General features: G+C 43.5%; 1 protein-coding gene across 2 annotated transcripts in view; it reads left to right on the forward strand.

Annotated features, from left to right (window-relative positions):
- The window catches only part of MAP3K13 (mitogen-activated protein kinase kinase kinase 13), a 74192-nt gene that overhangs the window by 47139 nt on the left and 1548 nt on the right, over positions 1-25505 (forward strand). For both annotated transcript variants that reach the window (XM_075717052.1, XM_075717051.1), the window contains exons 3-13: positions 801-1375; positions 8502-8685; positions 9723-9914; positions 10740-10898; positions 13989-14147; positions 15807-15915; positions 16890-16999; positions 18211-18327; positions 18856-18993; positions 20007-20751; positions 22219-22289. In XM_075717052.1, coding sequence (XP_075573167.1) covers positions 874-1375; positions 8502-8685; positions 9723-9914; positions 10740-10898; positions 13989-14147; positions 15807-15915; positions 16890-16999; positions 18211-18327; positions 18856-18993; positions 20007-20751; positions 22219-22289 — 2486 coding nt within the window. In that variant the 5' untranslated portion in view covers positions 801-873. The remainder of the gene's footprint in view (positions 1-800; positions 1376-8501; positions 8686-9722; positions 9915-10739; positions 10899-13988; positions 14148-15806; positions 15916-16889; positions 17000-18210; positions 18328-18855; positions 18994-20006; positions 20752-22218; positions 22290-25505) is intronic.

Genomic DNA, 25505 nt, shown 5'->3' on the forward strand with positions numbered 1-25505 from the left:
AGCAAGAGAAGAGAGATGGGGGCACTTTTAAAAAAAGGGACACCAGCTCTGAATTTATATGCAGACTACCAGGAACTTTCATGCAGGGGGAAAGCAGAGCAGTGGGAGGAAAAGCTCTTCAGTCTTGTGGAAGGAGGGAGATAAGAGAGGAGGGTATAGTGTTCCTGTGAAGCTCTGTAATTCTTAGTTGTTTATGAGGGTGATGTACATAGTTAGAGAATGTAACATATCTTGCTACATTGAACTTGGAAGGATTAAACCAAAGGACCAGGATGGTCCTATCTAGGTGGGGCTCTGAGGCAGCAGCTACAAACCATCCCTTGGTGTTCCCAAGGTACCTGTATCACTGTGCTTTGTTTCTCTAACGACTTGTCTCAAGGGTCTGCAGAGGAATTCTGAGCTTGTGCGCTGTCCAGACCCAGAAACAGTGGCTGGACTCAAGCCATTCCTGAGCTGAGAAACACCTGGGGGTCAGCTTCAGTCTGATAAATGCTATAGTAACCATGAAGAAACAGCTCTTTGCTGCAAAGAGTGTTTCACGGTTTTGACCTTTAGGCTTTTGTTTAAAACTTGTGGTGTTTGTTTACTGGGCAATACCTGCAGTAGGTTACTGAGAGTACTGTGTGAGTGGAGTTTCTGTTGGAATAATTTATTTGCTTCTTTTAGGGCAGTAATTATTTACTAAGTATCAGCAGTTGTCTGGAATGTCTAGTTAATTATCAGCTCACCTCTGTGAAAGTGCACATAGTGAAAATACTTAAATGAAAATTTGAAAGTTGTTCTTTTTCCTCTTCTTTCAGGTTCTGGGTCCTTGTGTCACATCTGAATTGTGTTGTACTAATTCTCTAAGTACCAACTCAGACCATCTCCTTGATGCACACTCACGGCATCATGGCCAGTACTCAGGAGCGCCTGAGCTTGTCTTCCTCTCCAAATTCAATTGGCAAAGCTTTCTGTGAAGATAAAGACTTTACTAGGTTACATGATGAACATGCATCTACTGGAAACCACCCATCCCCCGAGCTCATAGAGGATGTGCGTGAGAAGGGCTTGCTGCAGGCAGACCTCGTCGAAAACATGAGCAGCCCGGTCACTGCAGCAGTGCTGACCAGCATCAGCGAGGACTCTAGGGACCAATTTGAGAACAGCGTGCTGCAGCTGCGAGAGCAGGATGAGTCTGAAACAGTCATTCCTCAGGGCAACAGAAACACTATGGATGGAGAGACCAACACTGGAGTGGATGATGTTAAAGTCCAGTTCAACAGATCAGGCAGTGGGAGCGGTGGGTTTCTTGAGGGACTTTTCGGTTGTCTGAGGCCTGTGTGGAACATCATAGGAAAGGCATACTCCACAGACTACAAACTGCAACAGCAAGGTAAGTAGGGAAGCAAACCTTTATTGCTTCTGGGGGAATATGTGAAGATGAGGAAAGCAACCCAGGGCTTTTTCCCAGCTTTCCATGTGACCATTTTTGTCTTGTGCAGCCCTATTATGGGTTTGCAAAGAGAGATCCTGCACTGTACAGCCAACAGCCATCATTTGTAGCAAAGGCAGCTTGTTGTGGAGTCAAAACCAATTGTCTATTCTGAACCATGCCTTGGACCACTGTGACAAGGTACCGAAGTATTTGTGTAAGTGAGGATCAGAAAGAATTGTGTTGAACCCAAGGATTGTACCAGCTACTTCATTTCTGTAGTTTTTTCATGCCAGATGAAAAACATAGGCATAGGTATTTTCATCATGCCAGATGAAAAACATTGACATAGGCATTTCTACTCCTGTATGTGTATGTGAAGGCTGTCTCCAGTTGACTACCAAATAGCAGTGGTACTGCTTCTCTGTGGGCATATTACAGGAACTTTTATGTCTTTTTGTTCAGGAGTAATTTTACTCTATCATTCTGTACTTATCTTTCCAGAAATATGTCCTTTAATGTTTATACCTTTTTCATTTATGCGTATAAATGTATAAGTGTGTGTGTATGTGTGAGTATAAATAGCTACATAAAAAAATCTGTAGGTCGGGAATAAGTAATGTCACAGTCAATCGCATACATATATCTTTAGGGGTTACTGAAAGCTAAAGAGCAGAGTATGCTCTGCCTTTGGTGTCTAATTTCTCCCCTGGCACAGGGAGAGGGAAGTGGCAGATGGGAAAAGAACAAGCTGTCATTAGAATTAAGGAGCTGAAATGGTTGAGGCTTATTCAAAATGGGAACAGTCTGGCCACCATACTATACTGTGGGGTAGAAGTCTCCTTTATTGTTGTCATCATGACTCAGTATTAATCAAATGGTTTTCTGGCATAGACAAATTATAAGCTATGTGGTCAGAAAACCCATCTGAGTGGTTCATATCTAAACCCCAGAGTTGGGTTGGGGAACAGTTCCTGATATGAGGGAACAGAGCTGTTAAATAACACGTTGGGTGAATCTGCCTTGACATGAACTTACTACTTCTTCCTAGAGTCAGTCATTTCCAGTTCATAGCTCTGAGCAGGGAAATCCACCTCTGCATTGCAGAATGGCAGGTGCCTCCTAAGCAGCAGCCTCTTTTCTATCAGACCTATGTGCTCAGCAAGAGTTTACTTGTTTTTGAAATCCTTTGGCAAAGTTGGTTCTAATTTTGTCTGCATGTTGTAAACTCAGTATGTCACACATGGTTGAGTCTGTAAATAAAAAAGTGACTGAAAATTCCATGGAGAATTAACACTATTGGAGTGATTGCACAATATGTGGAGTCAGATGTGGTGAGTTTTGGAAGAGACTGCATCTGGCTGGGGAGCCTCCCCTGTGAAGGAAAATGAACTTCGGAGCAGACAGATAACATTCAAAGGAGGCATGGTGTCAGTGTCTGTTATGCTTCTTTGGTTTGTATGCTGGAGTTTTTTTAACTGAAGCTGAAACTTTCCAAGGAAAGGACACAGATGCAGAGTTATATTGGCTGCTTCCAGCAGTTCTGTGACTATCCCTTACAAGTGCTATCTCACCAGGTCACACTTCTCATCACTGGCTGCTGGTGAACCATCACTTGCTTGCATGTGCCTGTAAGCTCAGATGGGTTGCTTCAGGAAAGCTACCTGTGAGGCGAGGAGATTGTATTTCACATATAATTGGGACAGCAGATGCATTGGAGACCACAGTTTAATATGTGCTTTGATGGCCCACAGGGGACACTTTCTTTTGTATGAAAGTCACTAATAAAAAAGACTGAAGCGCTAACTAATGAAAATGAGCAGCTGAGAGCATTGTTGTGTTTGGGGGGTGCACGTAGAGCTCTTCATATGCACAGAAGTATCGTGCTGTTCTCGGTGTCATGAGCATGTTGAGAGCCATAGATTCATGGACACTTTGCAGTTTGCTGTTGGCATTAGGCCCTTCCTAAAAGGGCAATTTTGAAATGGCTACAGATGTAGTAAGGCTGAAGATTAATTGGGATCTGCTATATATGGCCTGTGTGGTTTAGCTGCATCTTCAATGTCGTCTTCATATAAATGAGAGTGAAAAGAAGATTTTTTTTTAAATTTTTTTTTTTTTTCCCTCTGGAGCTGATCAGTTGGACAGATCTCTGATGGTAGTAGTATGCTTCTATTACCCAAGGATAAACCTTTTTAAACTGCTTCTGTGCTAAGACTTTAGGATTTTGTCAGAATATTCATGTTCTGTTTTCCAGATGATCTCATTCTTGCTTCTTGCCACCAGAAAAATCTTCTTTGTGTGCATTTCATCAGCTACATACAAGCCAGCAGTTTAGTCACTGATGTATGTGATTACTTTTATTTTTGCTGTCTTTTAGCAAGAGCACAGAGGATGTGAGGTTTGTGTTTGTTGCAAGTGCTATGCGTTTGGAGAAGACAGGCTGAGGAAATATCTCTGGCTCTTTCAGCAGTAAAGAGAGGCAGTGGCCTTTCATTCCCCTGGGAGCTTATTTAGAGCTTTGGGCTGGTGCCACAGATCTGTGCAGATGATTTCCCCCCCCCCCACTTCATGAAACAACTACTTTAAGCCTTATTCGGGAGCAATCCTTTGTGTTGGGCTGAATCAACAACTGGTGTAGGAGTTCAGTTTAGACCTGCAGCTATGGGGGACTTCATGTTGCCTGCAGATGCTTCCTAGTGCTTTTTGCTGCTCACTGGCATCCCTGCAGGCCCAAACTCTAGGACATGGTGGTGTGGTGTGGTTGCAAGTAGTAAAATATAAATAGGTTTCACACCCTTTGCAAATGTTTGATACTTGAGTCTATATTGCCTGCAAAGCTTGGCTCATGACTTGGTGAATGGGGGAAAAGATAACTTTTACATGATTCCACATTATCTTCTTGTTGAAATGAGTCCTTGAGTTTCCTTTGCAACATCTGAGATGGTCATCAAGAGGAGTGCCTTTCTGTGCTTCCCTTGAGGACCCATGCTGGGCAGAGCTTTGGTCAGCTGGAAGTTGCTGCAGGGTGGTCTGCTGGTTGACTAAGCAGTGCCAATTGCTGCTCTTTAAATACTCTACCTGCTTGGTGAGTAGTCATTCCTGCAGGGAGTGTTTGCATTTGCATTTGTATTGTTCAGTGGCTGCCAGTTGATTATCTGAGGTTTAAGTATTTTGGGTTTGATCCATAAAGTCACTCCTGACTATGTTTTTCCAGTTGTTACCCTGATTTCTAAAGGCTGTTGGTGAGTGCTTTCAGGGAGATATACTTAGTTCTTTAATTTGAGTCTGCCACTTATTTAATTTGGATTGTTGGGGCTCTAGCACTTTATAGTAAGACTTGTTTGTATTTTCTACAGACTCATTAGACTTCTGAGCTATTTCCTTGCTTTCACCTTCCCTTTCACAAGCTACAAGTTTACCATCATCGTGTGCATTTTTGTGTAAACCTGGAGAGCAAGATGCTTTACAAAGTGTGCTTGTGTTTGAAGGTTTTTTTGTAAACCAGAGATGCTTTTTGTCATAATGCCAGTGCTGGCAAGCAGCCAGCTCTGGCAAACGGCAAAAATTCACTTCAGATAGATTGACTCAATGGCTCGGGCTGCTCCTGTGTTTCTTCCCTATGGGAAACAGATTCCCATCGTTCTACTCAAATGGTTCTTAATCACCTTAGAAATGCAAGCTCTTGCATAATTCCTGCTGCTATTACATTTTAATTTATTTAGGGGAGGTACCCCACAGATTTCTTTAGGCCCAGAAGAGTCTGGAATAAAAACTGTTCAATTGTGGTAGGAGATATCCTTCTCTCTCTTCTGCTGGAGGAGGGGGTAGTGCTAGGAGAGCTGTAGCAAGCCCTGAAGTCTGGGCAGTCTCAAAGGGTGTTTAGCCAAGCAATGTTAATGGACTTTTTGAACAAGGCTGGCAGTACGGTCTAGTCTTGATCAGTGTGTCCAGATATGTGTCCTAGCCACCCTGCTGATCATATGAAGTGTTACTCTTCTGGAGAGGCACTTTGACTTAACTATGGTTACTCATCATGGCCATGCACCCAAGTTCTTGCAGCTGGTTTATACAAGTCCTTTTCTGTTTCAAGCTGTTGGCTGAGATGACAGATCTCGGCACCACCTCTCGCATGCTGTGTTTCTCATTATACCTGCTGTGTAGATGTGCCATAGCTAGGACAGCCATAATTCACCATTCTTTGCTTCAAGGTAGTGTGGGTGGTTCAGCATGGGTCTGTACAGGAGTGGGGAGAGCTTTATAACCTGCTGTCCAGATGGTGTGCATGGTCTCAACTTTCATCTGTATTCAGCTAGCGGTGTGTTGAGTCCTCTTTTTTCCAGCCTTGCCCATTGCCCCACTGCAGAACTGATAAGACTAACTTTGTAATACTGACCCTTGTCAGCCTGTTGTCCTTGAGGGTGGTCCTAGGGAGCCATAGGGAGCACATACACAGGATAATGTAGATGTATTTCTTAATCAATGGGTTTGGGTTGTAGTAGAAAATGCACGTTTGCAGTACTAATGCTAACAAACCCTGGTTTTCAATTGAATGTAGTCCAGTGCTTTTCTCCACCAGCATCACTTTCTTTGTGAAACTTTTCAGTGCTTGATACGTTATGGGAGCCAAACGAATCACTGATGCTGGCTGTCTTGAGACGTAGTAACATGCTTCTGTACGGTGAAGGGGGGGGGGGTATTTTTATCTTACTGTTGCATTATACATTACATATGGTTTGGCTCTTTGTTCTTGAAATTGCCAAAGATGTAGGGTTTCGCTGATTGTTGCTACACTGAAACCTCTTCCCTGAATTGTGCCTTTGATGATCAGGGTGCAAGTGGGATATGGGAAAGGCTACATCTTACCAAACAAACACAAGATGACTTTGCAGGAGGACGTGTGTGAACTTTTGCTTACTCTGTTTACAATCTGTCTCTGCCTTTGTCATTGTGGAGGTTAATAGGTAATATTAAGAGCAAATTAGGGCTCCTAGGTAATAGCAGTATAATTACTCATTACTGCTCACAAACTTTGGGTGCTTCGGGGCAGTAAATGACAATGTTGCATGCCTTGTACAGGGAAGGCAGTCTTCTCACATGTAAAGAAACAGCTATTTCAGTACAATGGCATAGTTTGTGTTGCACACATAAAAATACTGTTCATCAACAAACACAAAAATCAACTATATTTGCCACCTCCTTTCAGAAACAGTGCATTTGTGAGTTAAATAGAAATACAGATCTTTTCAATTTATTTATGGATTTCCTTATTTTCTTTTATTTTCCGTATTTAAAGAACTGTCTTTAAATGTCTATATGTCTAAAGAATTAATTACCAATTATAAGTATTGTGACAAAAAATTGCTCAAGTTGTTTGGTGAAGAAGAACACTTATTATTTTAAAATACTTGAATGTCCTGTGGTCAAGATAGTGGTCACAGCATGTTTCATGTATCAGTTTCTGTTAGGTTGTTACACGGACATCATTTCTTGCTTCACTACCAAAGGACACGTTTGCTGGTAGGCAATATCACCTTCACAGTGTCATGGCATTCTTGAAAATTGAGGATAGGGATTGTCTGCTGCAAATCCACGGCTACTGGGGTTGCTTAGTTATAATGCATTTCAGTTGAGAGCTGCATGTGCTGTCGTAATATTTTTGTACAACGTAAGGTTGCAAGCAGCCAGATCAGTATGAAAAGTAGACTTGTGTCTGTGAAGAAACATGTGCTGAGGATTGAACTTTGCCCTGCCAAGTCAAAGGAAATTTTTGCTGTAGATTAACAATGTTTTGTTTCTAGTTCAGTGAGCAGAACGGGCGCTGGGGTCTGGGTCGGGATGGGAGCTGGCTTTCCTTCGCCATGCCTGGAGAACAGTCATTCAGCAGGAGCTATCCAGGCTAGTGTCTGACTGTCGCAGGAATGATCTGAGAGAAAGATTTTAATCGGGATCAGTCCGGAGACAGTTTGGGTATATAAGTTTCCCTTCAGTGGTGACAGCATCTAAAATGAACACTTTTGCTAATCTCAGTTGCAGCCCTGGGAACACCCCAGGGGCTTGGAGACTGATTGAAAGAAGGCACGTCTTTGTAGTGATCTGAAATAGGGATCTGTACAGGCGCGACTTTATTTCAGAAATCAGTGGGTTACTTGTTGTTTTTGCTGCTAAGTAATTTATTTTCTAAACTTACACATTTATTGAGTTACAGTAAATAAACTGTTGCCTGCCTTTTATCTTGCTGTTTATGGGATGTTAAGGTAATTTCAAGGTGACCTGCAGACAGCAAGGCTTTTTGTTCTGATGGGTACAACTGTCTTGAAACAGTTTATACAGTGCTGCTGGACCACTCTGGCAGTATCCGTACAAAATGCATGTGGGTACCTAAGAGGAGGAATCACTTGAGATTTTTTTGCCTGTTTGACACTGATATACACAATGTTGGTGTGGGAAGGACCTGTTTCTGCGACTGGTGGTGGTGATTAACGTGCTTTGTGTTGGGTAACTTGGTGGTTGCTGGTCTGTGTTTTACAACCTGCCACCTCTGACTTTCCCTTTTATTTCCTATTTTTGCCCTGTTTTGGGGCGGGGGGGAATACCTAATTTTTTTTTTGCCAGTTGTCAATGTTAAATATTTTTTTTCTTCTCTATGCTTTTCAATGGAGACGTGTATTTTATAAGAGATACCATCATCATTCAGTTTTGGAGTACAGGACCTGCTCCCTAAATTTCCAGTGCAGTGTCCCTGGTATGTTAAATTGCTGCCTGCCAAGTCAAAGTGGCTCACGCGAGTGGTTAGCAGTGGTGGTGAGCTCTGTTGAAAAAGCAGCTGGGAGGATGGAAAGGAACAGGCTGGAGGCAACTGTGATGGGGGAGAGGAGTTGGATGAAAGGGAAGCTGGGGCTGAGCATGTGTGGTGTGTGCCTCAGCTGTGCCTGTACTGGGAGGAGATGCCATCTACCACCCCCAGAAAAGTCCACCTCAAGATATAGCAAGGGAGATGGCAGATGCTGTCCTGGTGTGATCTTGCAGCAGAACATTTTTGTGGTCTTGATCTTTCATGTTGTCTCCTTTGCTTGCCTTTGCCTAGATACCTGGGAGGTCCCATTTGAGGAGATCTCGGAGCTGCAGTGGCTGGGCAGCGGTGCGCAAGGAGCCGTCTTCCTGGGCAAATTCCGGGCAGAGGAGGTGGCCATCAAGAAAGTGAGAGATCAGAACGAAACGGATATCAAGCACTTGCGGAAACTCAAACATCCTAACATCATTGCGTTCAAGTAGGTTGTGAAACTTGTTAGAAGCATACCTTTGTCCAGGGAAGAGCCATTTGCATATGTACCCTGGTGTCGTGGTTTAGCTCCAGCCAGTAATAAAGCACCACGCAGCTGCTCGCTCACTCCCCCCTGCCCCAGTGGGATGGGGGAGAGAATCGGAAGAATAAGAGTGAGAAACACTCCTGGGTTGAGATAAGAACAGTTTAATAACTGAAATAAAGTAAAACAGTAGCAGCAATAATACCAATATAATAACAACAATAATAATAATATACAAAGCAAGTGATGCACAATGCAATTGCTCACCACCCGCTGACCGATACCCAGACAGTTCCTGAGCAGCGATCACTGCTCCGCAGCCAACCCCCCCCAGTTTCTATACCGCCCATGATGTCATATGGTATGGAATAGCCCTTTGGGCAGTTTGGATCAACTATTCTGGCTGTGCCCCCTCCCAGTTTCTTGTGCACCTGGCAGAGCACGGGAAGCTGAAAAGTCCTTGACTAGCATAAGCGGTACTTAGCAACAACTAAAACATCAGTGTGTTATCAACATTCTTCTCCTAATAAATCCGAAAGAAAGCACTATGCCAGCTACTAGGAAGAAAATTAACTCTATCCCAGCCGAAACCAGGACATCTGGCCAAGTTTTTAAATTCCAGGGATGAAGCTGTCTGTAGGACAAAATGAGTGGTCATCCTTCCTCTCAAACTGTTGCACATTCTTGTGAAAACAAAGCTATGGATGCCATTCCCACCCAATGCTGCGCTTTGTGCGCAGGCTCACTAAACGCCTGCTGTGAACCCTACAAATCTGCAGGTGTGGAAGTTGAAGGTAAACCCACCCCTGTCGTCAGTGAGGTTCCTCCTGTGCAAAGCACACAGGAAACATTCCTCTTCCTGTTCAGTAAGGTGGTATTAGTAGAGGCTTGTCCAGGCAGAGTCAACAGGTTACTCTCCTGCCCCTTGATTGCCACCTTTGAGAGTTGCTCTGGGACTTTGACTGTATTGATCCTCACTAGCTGTGTGTTTTCTTTGACAGGGGAGTTTGCACTCAAGCCCCATGCTACTGTATTATCATGGAGTACTGTGCACATGGACAGCTGTATGAAGTCCTGCGAGCAGGGCGGAAAGTCACCCCTCGGCTGCTTGTGGATTGGTCCACAGGGATTGCGAGTGGGATGAATTATCTGCACCTTCACAAAATCATCCATCGAGACCTCAAGTCACCAAAGTGAGTCTCTAGCTACTTAAACATCCCCCAGTTGTGTGGGGTTTTTTTTGTTTGTTTGTTTGTTTTTGAGGAATAGCTTAAAGTTAGGTCAAAAGCCCAAAAGCCTCATTAATTTTTTTCCATATTGACTCAAAACTAATGAAACTTATTGGCACTCCTGTGCTGCAATTTAGCAAGACTGGAAATTTTACCAATATCTTACATGATAAATAGCAGTCAGGAAATACTTCTAATGATTTGATGGTCCTTTTTGAAAGTGGGATATTCTGTTGCCTTCTGCTTTTTTGTTTTTCCTTCTTAACTGTTCTTTTGTAACTTCCCTGGTTTTCTGGAATCAGTCTTTCTATTTTTGTATTGCTTTCTGACTAAAACTATCTGGCTGCTTATATTCTTATTCCATAGATGTTTATCACTCCTTTAGCCTGTGACATGACTGTGACAGTGTGTTAGGATAATACTTTTAGATGGTTTACGGTACAATTTAAGGTATAGCTTTACTAAAACTTTGAAACACCCCCAGATATAGTGAATCTTCAGTGACTTGTTAATTTGCAATTTTATCAAAATTGATTTTTGACTTGTAGCATTTAGAAATGCATTTGAGGCACAAAACACAGCCACCCCAAAGAGAGTGAGTGCTTTCATTGGTGAAAATGCATAATCTTTTTTTCTTGTGCTGCAATTGTGAACAGCATGGCCTCATCAACTGTTTGTGTTGATTAAGAAGGGATTTACTCCCAGTGGCTGCTGTGGTACAAGAAAAACTGCAAAATGTTGATTTCTGTGTTTTGTTTTGTTTTGTTTTTTCTTTCCCCATCCCTCCAGCGTTTTAGTTACACACACAGATGCAGTAAAAATTTCAGATTTTGGTACATCTAAAGAACTCAGTGATAAAAGTACCAAAATGTCTTTTGCGGGAACTGTGGCTTGGATGGCCCCAGAGGTGATACGCAATGAGCCTGTCTCTGAAAAGGTGGATATCTGGTGAGTAGTATTAATGTTTGAGTATCTTCACCTTCTGCTTAGCCACTTGGTTTCCCAGCACTTTACATACTCAGCACTCTTTTCTCATTCTCGGCATGGGGATAGTTTGCTCTGTGGTGGACTATTCCTTTCTCCAAATTCCTAGTGCCCTGAACTTTGTTACTGATCCATGGGCTATAATGGAAAGAGAAATGACATACATGTGTAAAAGCTGCGTGTTGAGATCTGAAGGTACCTAATGAGAGTTGGTGCAGGCTATCTGTGTCTTGCAGTAAGCAAATGCAACAGTTCTTCCATGTGTCATTATTCAGACCAGAGCTTTCTTCTGCTCCTGGTGCTCAGGGCCCCCTCAGCAACTTCTGCAAACAAGTTATTTTTCACTTGCTTTCTACCCTCTTCAGGGCCATACTTGAGCTGTAGGGAGGCCTCTACTCTGCTAGCTTGAAGGGTCTGACCACCTTTTGCTTTCTGCATACTGGGCTTGGCCGTTATATGTACAGCCACAGGATTATATAGTCCAGTGAATCTAACCCTGGATCCAAGAGGGAGGAAACCAGGATACATTGTAAGAGTTTTGAACACCTATTTCCATTCCGTGTGAAATGTACTCTGTGTCCAGAGGAACACAAGGAAAGGTTCAGATCTCCATGGTATTAAAAATGCTTGAGAGAGGACTCAGCCTTGGAGCTCCCTTGGGCTGCCTCTCCACAGGTTTCAGGGTCCTCAAGGGAACTGCATCTCTGTTTCTGCCTTGTTATTTCTGCATATGAAATGTCAGGAGCCAGGACAAATGCCTTTATCCCTGCTTTACAGCCAGGATGAATTTTTCTTCTTGTGGTTTTTCAGCTTCAAATGCTGTCACCTCCCTTACGCAGTGTGAAGCTGCAGGTCAAAGCTGCATGTGGTTCAGAGTGCAAGTTGGAGTCAGACAGCAGCCTGCTGCTCATGTTTTAGCTCAGAGCTGGGTCATGACTTTAAGTCAAGATTTCCTGTAGGGAAAGTCTTGTAGTAGGAGGTATACAGATCTTCTTGTGCCTGCAGTGTTTTGCATGTTCATTTTGTGTGGATGTAGCAGGCCATAGCATAGCCAGCTCTTCCGGGAGAAACTCTTGGATTGTTTTGGAAAGAAAATACGCTCACCACTTGTCTTCTGAGCTCCTCCCTTTGAATCACAGGTTCATGAGGAGGAATGGTGCTGGATTTCCACCCTCAGGTTTCTGTCCTTTAGAGTGGCTTAGGTTCAGGAATATTGTGTGGAGCATCATGTCCAATAAAAACCAGCTGCTAGCTCTGCTGAGGACTGTGGGCACTCCTTTACTCCTTTCCTCAGTGACTTAAGAGATGTTTCCCTTTGGTGCAAACCTAAAGGTGCCTTTGGTGCAAACCTAAAGGTGCCTTTGGTGCAAGTTCCTCTTCAGTCCACTGCAGTTGTGATTGCTCAAACTCCTCCTTGACATCCATTCTTCCCCCAAGATGAGTAAAAGCGATGTTCATGAATGCTGACAACAAATGAGAACAGTTCCTAAGCTGCTTATATGTCTGCTCTCTCTCATATTTAACAGCATGCTAAAAAAAAAAAAAATCTATAATCTTATTGGGACTCTTGAAAATCCTTTGTCAGTTCTTAATCATAACAAAGCTGAAACCAGATGGGGTTTTCTGGTAGTTTGTCCAACCGCCTGGATCTCTGCTTTCCTGCAGCCCGTGGAAAAAAATTTGAGAGAAAAAATGTTCAAATGCTGCTTGTTTTGCATGGTTCCCCCCACCCCCAATGATTTGAAGCCAACGGGCTTTGAAAGTGCAATGTTTTTCACATGAAGTTCTGTTTCTTGACTGATCAGACCCAGGCAGTTTGTCCCTTAGATGTTCTTCTGTATTTAATAAAAGCAACTTGATATTAGTGCAAGTCAGAAACACACTTCTCACTTTTCACCTGGTTTGGCTTGCCAGCAAGCTTGGCAGGGTTGGTGTCCCACAGATGGATGGGGAATGCAAGTAAGGTGATATGTCTAGGTTTGAAATCGAGATGGTTGTACCTCACCTTGTATCACAGTCTGGTTGTTAATGTGCAGTAAGAGCAGTGTTGGTTCTCAGCAGCATTTTGTTTACCTCTGAATTGACTGGTTTGATATTTCTTTAGTGTTTTGCTGGGTGAAGATTGTAAATAAAATAATTGACTGGTTTGATATTTCTTTGGTGTTTTGTTGGGTGAAGATTGTAAATAAAAGAAATAACTGCTGCTATAAGTTAAGGTTTTGGTACTTACTGATTATTTCACTAAGGAAGAGAGAAGCAGAGTGAGTTCTTACCTATATCTTTCATTTCTTGTGATAGGAGATTCTTTTCCAGGCAAAATTCTCTTAATTAATTTTTTTTCTCTTGCCTTCCTTTTGTCAGCACAAAAGAAATATCAGATGAGACTGCACGTGCTTTTGATACTGACACTTATGCATGTTGCATTTGTTTCTTCATTTCTGTGTTGCAGTACTTGTAGTGATGAGTCTCAAACCTATGAAACTCTTACCTAGGAGTACACATAACAGCAGAGAGAGCTTTTGGCTAGAGGAAAAAAAAAGGTTAAATGAAATATGAAAAAAAAAACAAACCCACAAAGCACAATCTTTGTTCTGTTGTCTCTAAGACACACTAGTTCTGTCTGTCCTCTAGACTTTTGACTGTTCTTATTGGTAAGAACAGATCATCTGCTGTTTCAGAAAAGCTATCTTTCCTCTTCATTTAACATAAGTAGGATTTCATCTATACAGAAAAGCTTCTAATGTGCTTTCAGGATTTTTAAAATCTCACAAAGAAAAAGGAAACGGTGGGTGAAAACCCAGTGTGGCTTGGTGTTCAGCCCAGTGCTGGGGCAGAGGAGGAAAAGGTACCTTGTGTATGAAATAGCTATTCTTGGTTGTAAAAACTAATATGTAAACACTGTTAGTCCTACTTTCAATTTCAGATCAGACATATCTGACAAGAGTGATTTTTTTTTTTTTTTTTTTTCCTCCACTCCCCCCCCCCCAAGCTTCAGATGTTTCTGCTAAATTGAACTCACACAGAAGTTTTTCTCCTGGTTTATTTCTTCATCAGGTCGTTTGGGGTAGTTTTGTGGGAGCTGCTTACAGGAGAGATTCCCTACAAGGATGTGGATTCTTCGGCCATCATTTGGGGAGTGGGCAGTAACAGCCTGCACCTTCCTGTCCCTTCCACGTGCCCAGATGGCTTCAAAATCCTCATGAAGCAGACCTGGTAAGAGCCTGAACCCTGCACATACCTAGGGCTGGCTCCCAGCTCTTGCAGATGCTCAGTAAAACTGATGAAACCAGAGTCAGGGTGGAAGTGTTGAGCCCAGAGCAGAGGGCTCTTAAATACCCTCACACTTGTCATGAGAGCAGTAAGTTTTAACATTTTGGATTCTGCCTCATTGTGGCAGAAGCCTGGGCCCCAGAAGGACGTTTGGAGCTTAGAGGAAGTAGGAAGAGAGCTGTCTGGTTTGCCGGGTGGACGAATGGGCAGACAGTGTTGAGATGGGCTAGTGAGGGGGAAGGAGCTGCACAGGAGAGAAGCAGGGAAGTAGAGCTTGATGGGAGCCCCAGCAGGGCAACAGTTACCAATGTGATTCAGGAGCAGGCAACATGAAGGTCATCTTCAGTAGCCGTCACAGAGGTGGTTGCTTTGTTGTAGCAAAGTAGGTGATAGAAGCTCTGTGGGAAGAGAAAAAGAGCTGGAAGGAAAGTAGGGGTAAAATTTCTTGAGGCTGATTCCAGAGTGAAAGGAAATTATTTTTCACTCTGAAGCCCCCTTGTGACTGGCTTTTGAACTGGACAAAGAGAAATTTGAGCTTTCTGTATGAAACCAGGATTTTATAGGTATAGATACGGAAAATGCTTTCAGTTTCCTCCACATGCCAGATTAGAGTTGAAATTCTTTGTCTTGGGTTATGCATTAATGCTTTGTCTCTATAGTTGCATCTTGACACAGAGTGTAAGTGGTCGTCTAGCATTTTCCCACTCCATGAGTTTTATCAGCCATCTTTGTGATGGCACAAAGGGAAAAACAGGCCAGAGCATCTATGGATCTTTTCAAATGGCTGTTTACCCCCCTGAGCCTGAGCTGCAGCAGGTTGTGCTTTTGCAGTATCTGTGCTGGAGACATGCTCTGCTTGGCTGTGCTTCTACACATGGTTGCAAAAGGCAGGAAGCAGTTTGTGCAGCTCTGAACACTGAGTACGTACACTTGTATCCCCACCTAGTGGAAGTAGGTGGTTTGTAGGGGAGAGATGGCTGAAGAAACTGCTTCTTATACTGAGCACTGAATTCATGCAGCAACTCTGGTGTGTTCAGTCCTGAAGCTCAAGTGTTTGTCTCTTTTCTCAAAGATACAGGTGGTTTTGTACTTGAATGTGATCTTACAGAGAAGTTCAGTGCATTACAATACTGTGTAGGCTCAGGCATTTGCTATGTGGCAACATAGATATATTCGGTGTTTATAGACACACTGTTTTGTTAAATGTAAATTATCATTTCTACTAGACTGATTATTCCCATTATAAAATTTGGAAATTAATGGGATAATGAACTGAGATCTGTTTCTTCTCGACAAACGAGTTAGGAACAGTTTCGGTTTGTATCCTTTCACTTTGTAAACACATTTTCCTATTCTAAATGGTTTTCATCTCTTTTGTGTCTTCAGAATGCATCATCACAAACCAAAAACTGAATATAAAACAACTCTAGCACAGTAAACTCATATTCAGCAAAAGAGAAAACCAGAAAAGCTCCTTGGCTCTAATCTGTCAGCTACACTATTCAGAGAATATTTTCTAGTGAGAAACCCTTTCAGAAGGGTAGGAGTAGCTAGCAATGTTAACCTCATCTCATGCTTGGGTATTTGTCTGTTTTGCTCCAGGCAGAGCAAGCCCCGCAATCGTCCCTCCTTCCGGCAGACACTGATGCACCTGGATATTGCATCTGCTGATGTGCTGGCTACTCCTCAGGAAACTTACTTCAAATCACAGGTAACCAGAGAATGGCTGTAGCCCACGAGTACTAGAGTTAGCTCCAATGATCTGATTTTGGAGGCTGCATCGAGTACAGAAAAAGTCTGGATCTGTGATTTCAGTTTGATTCTTGGGGAGAAGCAAACTGGTGGGTGTTTGAAAACCTTTTACTCAAACTTTCACAAACTGAGACATCTGCTGACTTTAGTCAGAAACTCGATGTTGTCTCATTCACTTCTCCCTGAGACTGCTGACTTCAGATGTTCTGCTCCCAGCTGTTCTCCCAGTACGGTTGTACAGGAGACCATGAGATGTCTGAGAGCGGAACCATTGCATTTACAGTGAAGGTAAGCAGGGCAGCCAGTGAGACAAAGAGCTGTTACAGGGCAGTGAAAGGACTCTGGGACTTTCAGGGAGGATCTAGAAGTACGTTCTTAGAGATTCCTCCGAGTCCTACCCAGTGAGCTATTGCCTGTTCCCAAGGAGGGAATGAGAATGAAACCTTGCCTCCAGTACAGAGGATCTATACAGTGTTGGGGTGTATGTGAGGAAGTGGGTGCATTTATTAAAGCTGCAAGATCCAGGGCTTCAAGGGACAAATAAAGTTAGTATCACCCTAGTGACAGGCATCATTGTCATGAGTATAGGTTTCCAAATCATAAGCCTTTCTGTTTGCTTTAAATGCCAAAAGGGAAGAAAATGTTGTCTTAGGACAAAAAGAGCTTTAGGAATTTTTAAAAATAATTTTTAGAAAATGCAGATGTGTTTTAAATGCTCTAATCAGAGCACAAAATTGGGAATACCATTTGAGAATGCTGAAACTAAACATGCTGCAATGTTAGTATCCAAAATAATTCAGCTAACAGAAACATGTTTTCAACCCAAACCTGTAATTTTCTGCAGACAAAAAGACTGTTGCCCAAGAGTTTTTCTTTGGTGCAAGCAGGGATCCCAGTCCTTTGTAAATACATGAAAGTAAATTGCTTCCCTAGGCTGAATGGAGAGAAGAAGTGAAGAAACATTTTGAGAAAATTAAAAGTGAAGGAACTTGTATACACCGGCTAGATGAAGAATTGATTCGTCGTCGAAGAGAAGAGCTGAGGTCTGTTGACAGTCTTTTATGTTTACTGCTCACTTTTCCCATCCAGCCTTCTCTTCACCAGCTAAATGAGCTCAGCCCCCTCAGCTTCTCTTCACATGGCATGTGCTCCAGCCCCTGACTGTCTTCATGCTCCTCTTGTACTGAGGACCCCAAAACAGGACTCAGTATTCCTGGTGGCATAAATTTGGGCAGCCTAAATTCCTTGTGAGTCCAGAAACTGAAGTTCCCATGAGCATGCCCTAGGCCTTGAGCACTGCTTGGCTGATGGAAAGCTATAGAGAGAGAGAAACAGTGGAAACTGTCCCTGCTCTTGGGCAGTCTGAACAGTTTGCTCCAGGCAAGACAGGCAAAAGCTTGTGTGTTTACCAGAGACTATTTCTGCCTGAGTTTTGGTGTTTGTGATAACAGCACTGAAGCAGGTACATCCATCTCAGTGGAAAATGCATCTTGCAGTTTGCTGTGAGCTTTCTCTGCCCTGATGCCTTCTTTGGATTAGTTCTATTTCCAGAGAAGTGAACACACTCCAATTTATCAGCCCACTGAAATTCATTTTGAACATTAGACCAACTTAAAAATGAAAGCAGAATGTTTATTTAATAAAGGAAAGTGTTATCTTCTGTGATACGAATTTGCAAATATAGTTACGACAGAGAAACATAAAACACCAAGTAGCAGTTCTATGTCAAACCTGAGAAACCAAAGGAAACCTTGTTCAGCCAGTTTGATGTAGTTGTTTATCAGTGTTCCCTAGCCCTAGGGAGCTTTTGATGGTCAACATCTTTCAGCTGTGGTTCAAGATGTCTTCCGCAACTATACTGTAGCTGTAGGGGCATATTGCTTTTTATGAAATACAAACAGATGACTTCTTTCCCTGTTTCATTAGAAGCTGACTTAGCCCCTTCTCTGTGCAAACAGGATGATCACGGCTTGGCCAAAGGGCTTGTGGATGCATGCGATGCATTTGCAGCTTCTCTAGAGAGAAGCGTTGCCACTCTTTCAAGACTGTTAAACGCTTTCTAAATCATATCGTGATTCATTGCTGTTTCAAGCTCTTAATCGTCATTCACTGTTAACTCTCTCTGGGGTTCAGTGCAATACAGCTGGCAAATTTGACTTTTAGAAGGCCTTTTCCTAAAGCACCTGTACTTCTCCTTATCCTCTCTTGGTCCATGGATATCAGATTGTGGAATAATGATTTTTCTGTTTTTCAGACATGCATTGGATATCCGCGAACACTATGAGAGGAAGCTGGAGCGAGCCAATAACTTATACATGGAGCTCAGCGCTATTATGCTGCAGCTGGAGGTCCGTGAGAAGGAGCTCATAAAGTATGTATCTCTGGGTATAATGGCATGCCATGCATGTGGCAATATGCATACAGGAGAAAAAAACCTGCTTCATTTCTAAACTGCATAGTGGTACTTGTAGATTTAGTGTCCCCTGACAAACTTACAGGGTAAAGAAAGAGCTGGCAATCAGAGAGAGGCCTCTTAAGAGTAGATTACTGCAGGCCACTTAGTGCACATATCTTTACCCGGTGTTTACTGACTGGGAGAAAGGCATCTTTCCCATTTGATGTTGGCATCCTTTGGCCCCTTTGTAAAGAGATGTGCAGTGCTGTTTCTGGACTGTGCACCAGGGCCCCATTCCAACAGCCTGATCTCTGCAGAGAGAATTCAGAAAATTACTATGTCCTTTCCCAGAACAGCATGTTGTGTTGCACCCTCAGCCATAGCTGAGAAACAGGCACACAGTGTGCTTGCAGTGGAGCTGTGTTTCTGTCCAGCAGGAGCTGCAGTTGGATAAAGAGAGAACTGATCTATTGGGGTTTTTTTTTTCCTTCCCCAATGTTTCAGGAGGGAACAAGCGGTGGAAAAGAAATACCCTGGGACTTACAAACGCCACCCAGTCAGACCAATAATCCACCCCAATACAGTGGAGAAGCTGATGAAGAGGAAAGGTGTCTCCCATAAACCAGGCAGCCAGACTAAACGGTAAGAAGTAACAACCTAGTTCTGTGCCAGGAACCAGCGGTAAATCCCCATTGAGATGAGCAGGCAGCTTACTTCCCTTTTGAGTCTGATGACAACACAGGACAGGCCAAAGGGCTGTTCACTCTTGGGCCTGGTCTGATCCTCAGAACCACAATTGTTTAATTATCTTAAGGTAAAAGTGATGAATCCTGTCATCCCTTCTGTCTGGGCAGCTCTCTGGAACCATTTGGTCCATATGATTTTTTCGCAGATGATGGCGCTTTGACAGGAGGTATCTAATGCATTGTCTCGAATTCCTGACTGTCCAAGCAAAGAGCTGTTAGCTCATCCCTGACTTGAATGGTAATAAGCAGGGGGATTGTGGAAATCAGCCAGCCCTCAGGGAGGGAGGATGGATTCATTGTTGAGGAATTAAATTGGGATTTGAGATTTGGGAATTCATACTGTCCTTTCAGCTATTTCTCTTCTGCATGACTTTCAGAAAGTGAGATTTTTTTTTTCCCCAGCGTTGTTGTCTATTTTATTATTCCCTTTTCTGGGATTTCCAGGAGTCAGAGAGTCCTGAATAACAGTGAATAATCACTTCTGAATTAATATCCACATGTGCTTCTGAAATGAGCAGGCTGATAACCATCAGCAGATTGGGACCCTATTGTGCTGAGCATTGTATATGCACAGAGTAAGAGACATGCCCTACACCAAGGTCTTAGGAGGGAGCTATTTTGGGAGCAGAACATCAGAATAAGAGCAGGAAAAGGAGAGTATGTGGCAGATATTGGAAAAAGCAGCAAGAAAGGAGTGTAGAGCATGATGGGCTGAACAGAAAGGGCATTGAGTGGGGAGAATCAAAGGAAACTAAATGCAGAAGTCAAACAGCTGAAGGGGAGAGAAGGCTGTAGATTTTAGAAAGCAGAGTGTGTTTATGGCTACAGCTGCCTCTTCTTCCTGGCTCCAAGCTGATATCACTTCTTAGTTTGTGGTTTAATGTGTAACTTCTGCTGACTGTCTCTCAGGCCAGATCTACTGAAGTCAGAGGGCATACCCAGCACAGAAGCAGCATCCAATGGCTCACCAGTCTCAGGAAGTCCGAAAATGTCAACATTGAGTGGCAAAAGCCGCTACCGCAGTAAGCCACGTCACCGCCGAGGGAACAGCAAAGGCAGCTACAATGATTTTGCAGGGATCTTGAAAAACCAGCCAGTGCAAGATGATGCACCCCCACCTCCACCTCATAATCATTCTCATCATCCCGGCCTACCACAGCAACATGGCCACAGCCATACTCATGGCCATCACTCACGGCTTCATGCCCATGGACAAGATATTGCCAACTGTGCAAACAACTTAAGGTACTTTGGCCCTGCAGCAGCGCTGCGGAGCCCTCTCAGTAACCATGCGCAAAGGCGGATGTCTGGTTCCAGCCCTGATCTCATCTCCACTGCCATGGAAGCAGATTGCCGAAGGAATCTGGAGAGCAAAGAAAGCAAAGCTGATCATTGGGAGTGTTGCAAAACAGATCCATATAATTCCTGTCTTCAGTGCAGGGAGGAGGACAGTGGTCAGGTACAGATGTCTTCTGCTGAAACAGGGATGAGCCATTCTCAATCACCAACATCTGTTTCCCTATATGAAAATGCACAGTTCATTGAGAAGATGGAGGAGGAGGGCTTCAGCAGCTCTAAGTCAGCATCTGCCCTAGGCACTCCCCAGCACATGGCTTCCTCAGTGCTACCTTGCAAACCAAGACCCCTTCAAAAGGTAAGGACAAAGCATAGTGATCTGAAAAAAACCAAAACTTGTTCCTCTTTTTCCTCTCCACCAAAAGGTGTGTAGCATAGGCTAGTATCTGGATATAGGATAGTAGCAAAGCCATATTTCCCATGCACATAGCAATAGAGTTACGTGTGCAAATTTATCTTAAAGAAGTCATGCCCATATGAACTTCGCTTTGTGATCTGGACATACTTTTAAAATCAATTTTATTGAGAAGTACTGTGGACATATCAGAGTGTACTGCTAATAGTGAGGGTTGTCAGATGTGGTTTTGATAGGGCCTAGTTCTCTTTTACTTGCAATTTAGCCAGTATTTGTTAAATAACAACTTAAATAATTAAAAATGTTAAAAATAACAGCTTAAACTACTGAATTGTTGTTGTTGAAACAGTCGCATTGTTTTCAAGCCTTTCTCAAAACAAAGGTGTAAATGCATTCTTTTGGTGATGTTAAATATCATGTACCAGTTTCATTGAGAATCTGTAATGCTGCTGTGCCTCGGAACAGAAATTCAACATTTGCCATGGTCTTGGGGACATGCCTTTTGCTGCACCTGCCAGAAACAGTCCCCCTTGACCAAACATCATAGTTCTCATGTATTTTGTGAAAGATTTTGCAAGAGTCAAAAAGATGTTACAACACAGTTGTACAGAAACAGTTCTTCTTCATTCCTCCTGCTTCCATCCAGGTGGTGAGAGAAGTAGGAACCAGTCCAAGTGGAGTTCATAGAGCAGGAAAACTGGGCGTGAGTGGAAAAGTAAATGAAAAGAGGATGAGTATGAGACCAAGAGTGTGGTTTGGGCCCAGAATGAAGGGAGGAGGGGGACCTTGTTATTACAAGGGGATGGGATGAGACAGAGACTGAGTCTGAACCAGGGGTTGGCAGGTTGGATAGGATAGAAGGAGGCTGTAAAAACCAAGAGTGCAGGGGGCGGGTTTGGATGGGAATAGGAGAATAAAAAGCTCTGTGCTCACCGAGGTAGAGAATGGAACAAAACTCAAGTTTTCCTAGTTGGTGAAACTCACCAGCAAAGGCTGTGTCATCCCCCATCGTGCTCTGTGATGGGCTCATGTAGAAGAGGGTTGAAGTCATAAAGCCAAGAGTGCCAGATCAGCTCAATAATTTATGTGGATTTTAGTGTGATACTAATTACTTGATTTGCTTCTGTAAAAGATCCGGAACGTTATGTACTCATTGCCTGCTAAAGTACTCCAGTGTATTTCAAAGTCAATCACTCCAGATTCAGAAATGGCAGCATTGAGACTGCCTGAAATAATCTCCTGGTAAGAAGATGTTTGAGTCAGTTTTCACTTATACGGAATTTTTCTTGTCTAGATTGTTGCAGCCCATTGACACAGTGACTTTGTCCTGGAGGACCAAGGAGCAACCATGTAGATGCATGTTTGTTCTTTCACAAACGTGTTACCGTTCTTGTCCTTGTTTTCTGCCAGAGTGGTGATGACTCTTCAGAAGAGGAAGAGGGTGAAGTAGACAGTGAAGTGGAGTTTCCTCGTAGACAAAGGTAAAAGGTGAATTCACTCTAATCTCTCTTTGGTGGGACAAAACTCAGGAGGAGAACTGTCATAGCATCTGCACACCACCACTGAAACTGTGGAAGGTGCTGGCAAAAGAACAGAATCACATTCAGTGTGTCCCATCTGCCCTCAGTGATCCTCCATGTTCACTCACTGTTTTCAGCCTGTTCTGAGATGTTTTCTCCAGCACCGCTTTTCTGCTGCAGGCTGTTTGTAGCACAACTTGATCACACTTGATAACATTATTCAGCCTATAAAAATAAGCTGCTGCATCTGTTTCACCAGAATTGGACTTACTGGATGTTGGGACCCTTTGTGAACTCTGTCAAATGTTGTTTATTAACTGTTGCTGCAGCAGGGCTGACTCCAGCATCTTTGTAGTTTAATTCAAATAGGATTGAAGAGCTAGGTGACAAAACAGCAGATCAAATTTGGTAGTGTTGCCTATAACATGAGACTTGCGGGGGGCGTTCCTACCTAAGCATATGTAATAACGAGCTTGACAGTCCTGTGCTCAGGAAAGAGATCATGGCATTGGTGCAGTAGCTTTATGAAAGCAGCTGCTTGAAATGCAGAAGTGATCCAGTGGGCAAATAGGTTAAGGGTTTTTAGGAAAGGAGCAGAGAAGAAAATAAAAGCTTGTCTGCTATTGTATACCTCCACAGCACACCTGCAGCTTGAATCCTAAATGCCACCTTCATTGCTCCAGCTCAAAGACCATGGTAAAATTTGAAAAGGTACTGAGAAGTGTGACAAGAATGGTTAGAGATGGTTTCCATAGAAAAAGAGATTACATCCATGAGAGGAGTGTTTATCTAGCAGGAGGAGAGGTGATACTGGAGGTGCATGAAATTGTAACTTATGTGGAGAAAATAGACAAGGAATGATTCCTCACATTCATGTTAGGGACACCTAGTGAAGCAAACAGGGGGTTTAAAATGAACAAAAGGAAGTGCTTTTTCTATCCAAAACATTTTCAGATGTGGAGCTCATTGTCAAGGTATGCTGTGGAAATCAAAGCATAAACAAGTCGTGTTAAATTTATTGTGTATAGATCCATCAGTGGCTGTTAAGCACTGTCATCCAGGTTTGATCTTCAGCTCAGAAGTCTGATTTGCTGAATGGTACAAGCCAGGAAGGTATGCCAGGAGAAAGCAGACTCTGTCTGCTCACCCTGTTCTCATAGCTTTCGCAGATTATTTCCTCCTGCCTAGGGTTGGAGACAGAACACTGGGCTAGATGAGTTTTCTGACTCATACAGTTCTTGTGTGATTGTTGCTTCTTCTGTGATTTACTAACTTGGAAGACAAATTGCCTTTCCTGAATTCAATGTGATGACCTGTTATGGGTCTCCTGGCATGTTCAGTCAACTGATATTTTGTACCGTTACTGTTGAATCTTGGCATGAAGCAATGTCCATATTCAAGTAACTGTGAGCTTATTTTTTGAGCACACGTACCTAATTTCTAGCCTGGCTGGTGGGATTGCTGCCAGGTGATGCGGATATTCCCAGTTGAATTAGCTTGAACCCTACAGTACAGCCTTTCTTTAGGAAAAAGGACTGTTAAAGAAAAATATGCTTCAGGGCAGACCAGCTAATATGAACGTATAGCAGACAAGACCAAATAAGAACAGATGAATTTAAAGATGCAGATCTTGAACTAAATCATTCGAAAGGTGGTAGATTTCCATAGCTCCAAGATGTGAAAGGCAGCCCAACACTTTGAAAGCTTATGCTGCCAGCTTTGCAGATCAGTTATGACTCAGCTGGAGATGTGTTCTTAGGGTGGGAAGAGGCTCTGGGAGAGTTGATGAAAAGCCTTTTCTAGGAATAGGACCTGTTTTGCTCAAAGACATTTTTGGAAGGATGAAGTCATTAGCCCAGTGTGTAGAAGCAACTAGGCAGTATTGAGTGCACTGTGCCTGAGTGGTACCTGCTAGGGACAAACGGGATTGAGTGGCCTTGGCTGCCTGTTACAGTGAGTGAGCCCTATTCTTGTTGTGCTGAAGATGCCAGTTAAAGGTACAGGTGCAAAAATCTGCTCTGCATTGCATGCTTCAGAAAGGAACATGAGAGGTTTGCCAGGGGAACCTGAGTAAGGATGTAGCAGCCACTCTGCATTCACTGCACGACTAATGTTGTGAGGGTTTTCATTGTGATATATGTCTTGAAAAAAGGCTGCCCGGTACCCTTGCTACATGTCAGAAATAGAGTTCCTTATGTTTGAACTGTAATGCTGTGCTGGCTCACCAGCTCATTCTTTCTTTGTGCAGTGAGAGCATGCACAGAAACCTGTCCACTGAGAAGCTGTAACTTTTCTAGCTGGCAGTGGGCTCCTGGGGACAGGCTCACCCAGGTCTGAGTGGGCACCAGGAGTGGGGTCTGTTGAGGCCAGTTGTAGCAGGGTAGCCGAACACAGCACCCAGGAAATTGCTTTTCCTCTGCAATCAGAGGCACTGTGATACAAGCTGAAATACCAAGCTGAGTGGTGCATTTGACATGCCAGAAGGACGAGATGTCATCCAAAGGGACCTGGACAAGCTGGAGAGGTGGGCCTGTGTGAACCTCATGAGGTTCAACAAGGCCAAGTGCAAGGTCCTGCACCTGGGATGGGGCAGCCCCCGATATCAATACAGGCTGGGGGATGAAGGGATTGAGAGCAGCCCTGTGGAGAAGGACTTGGGGGTACTGGTGGATGAAAAGCTGGACATGAGCCAACAATGTGCGCTTGCAGCCCAGAAAGCCAACCATATCCTGGGCTGCATCAAAAGAAGCGTGGCCAGCAGGTCGAGGGAGGTGATTCTGCCCCTCTACTCTACTCTGGTGAGACCCCACCTGGAGTACTGCGTCCAGCTCTGGAGCCCTCAGCACAAGAAGGACATGGACCTGTTGGAGGAGGTCCATAGGAGGGCCACCAAAATGATCTGAGGGCTGGCCACAAGGCCAGGCTGAGAGAGTTGGGGTTGTTCAGCCTGGAGAAGAGAAGGCTGCGAGGAGACCTTATTGCGGCCTTTCAGTACTTAAAGGGGGCCTATAGGAAGGATGGGGGCAATCTTTTTAGCAAGTCCTGTTGTGACAGGACAAGGACAAATGGATTTAAACTAAAGAAGAATAGATTTAGACTAGATATAAGGAAGAAATTTTTTACAATGAGGGTGGTGAGGCACTGGAACAGGTTGCCCAGAGAGGTAGCGGAGGCCCC

Source organism: Pelecanus crispus, chromosome 9 (assembly GCF_030463565.1).
Source record: "Pelecanus crispus isolate bPelCri1 chromosome 9, bPelCri1.pri, whole genome shotgun sequence".
Taxonomy (NCBI): domain Eukaryota; kingdom Metazoa; phylum Chordata; class Aves; order Pelecaniformes; family Pelecanidae; genus Pelecanus; species Pelecanus crispus.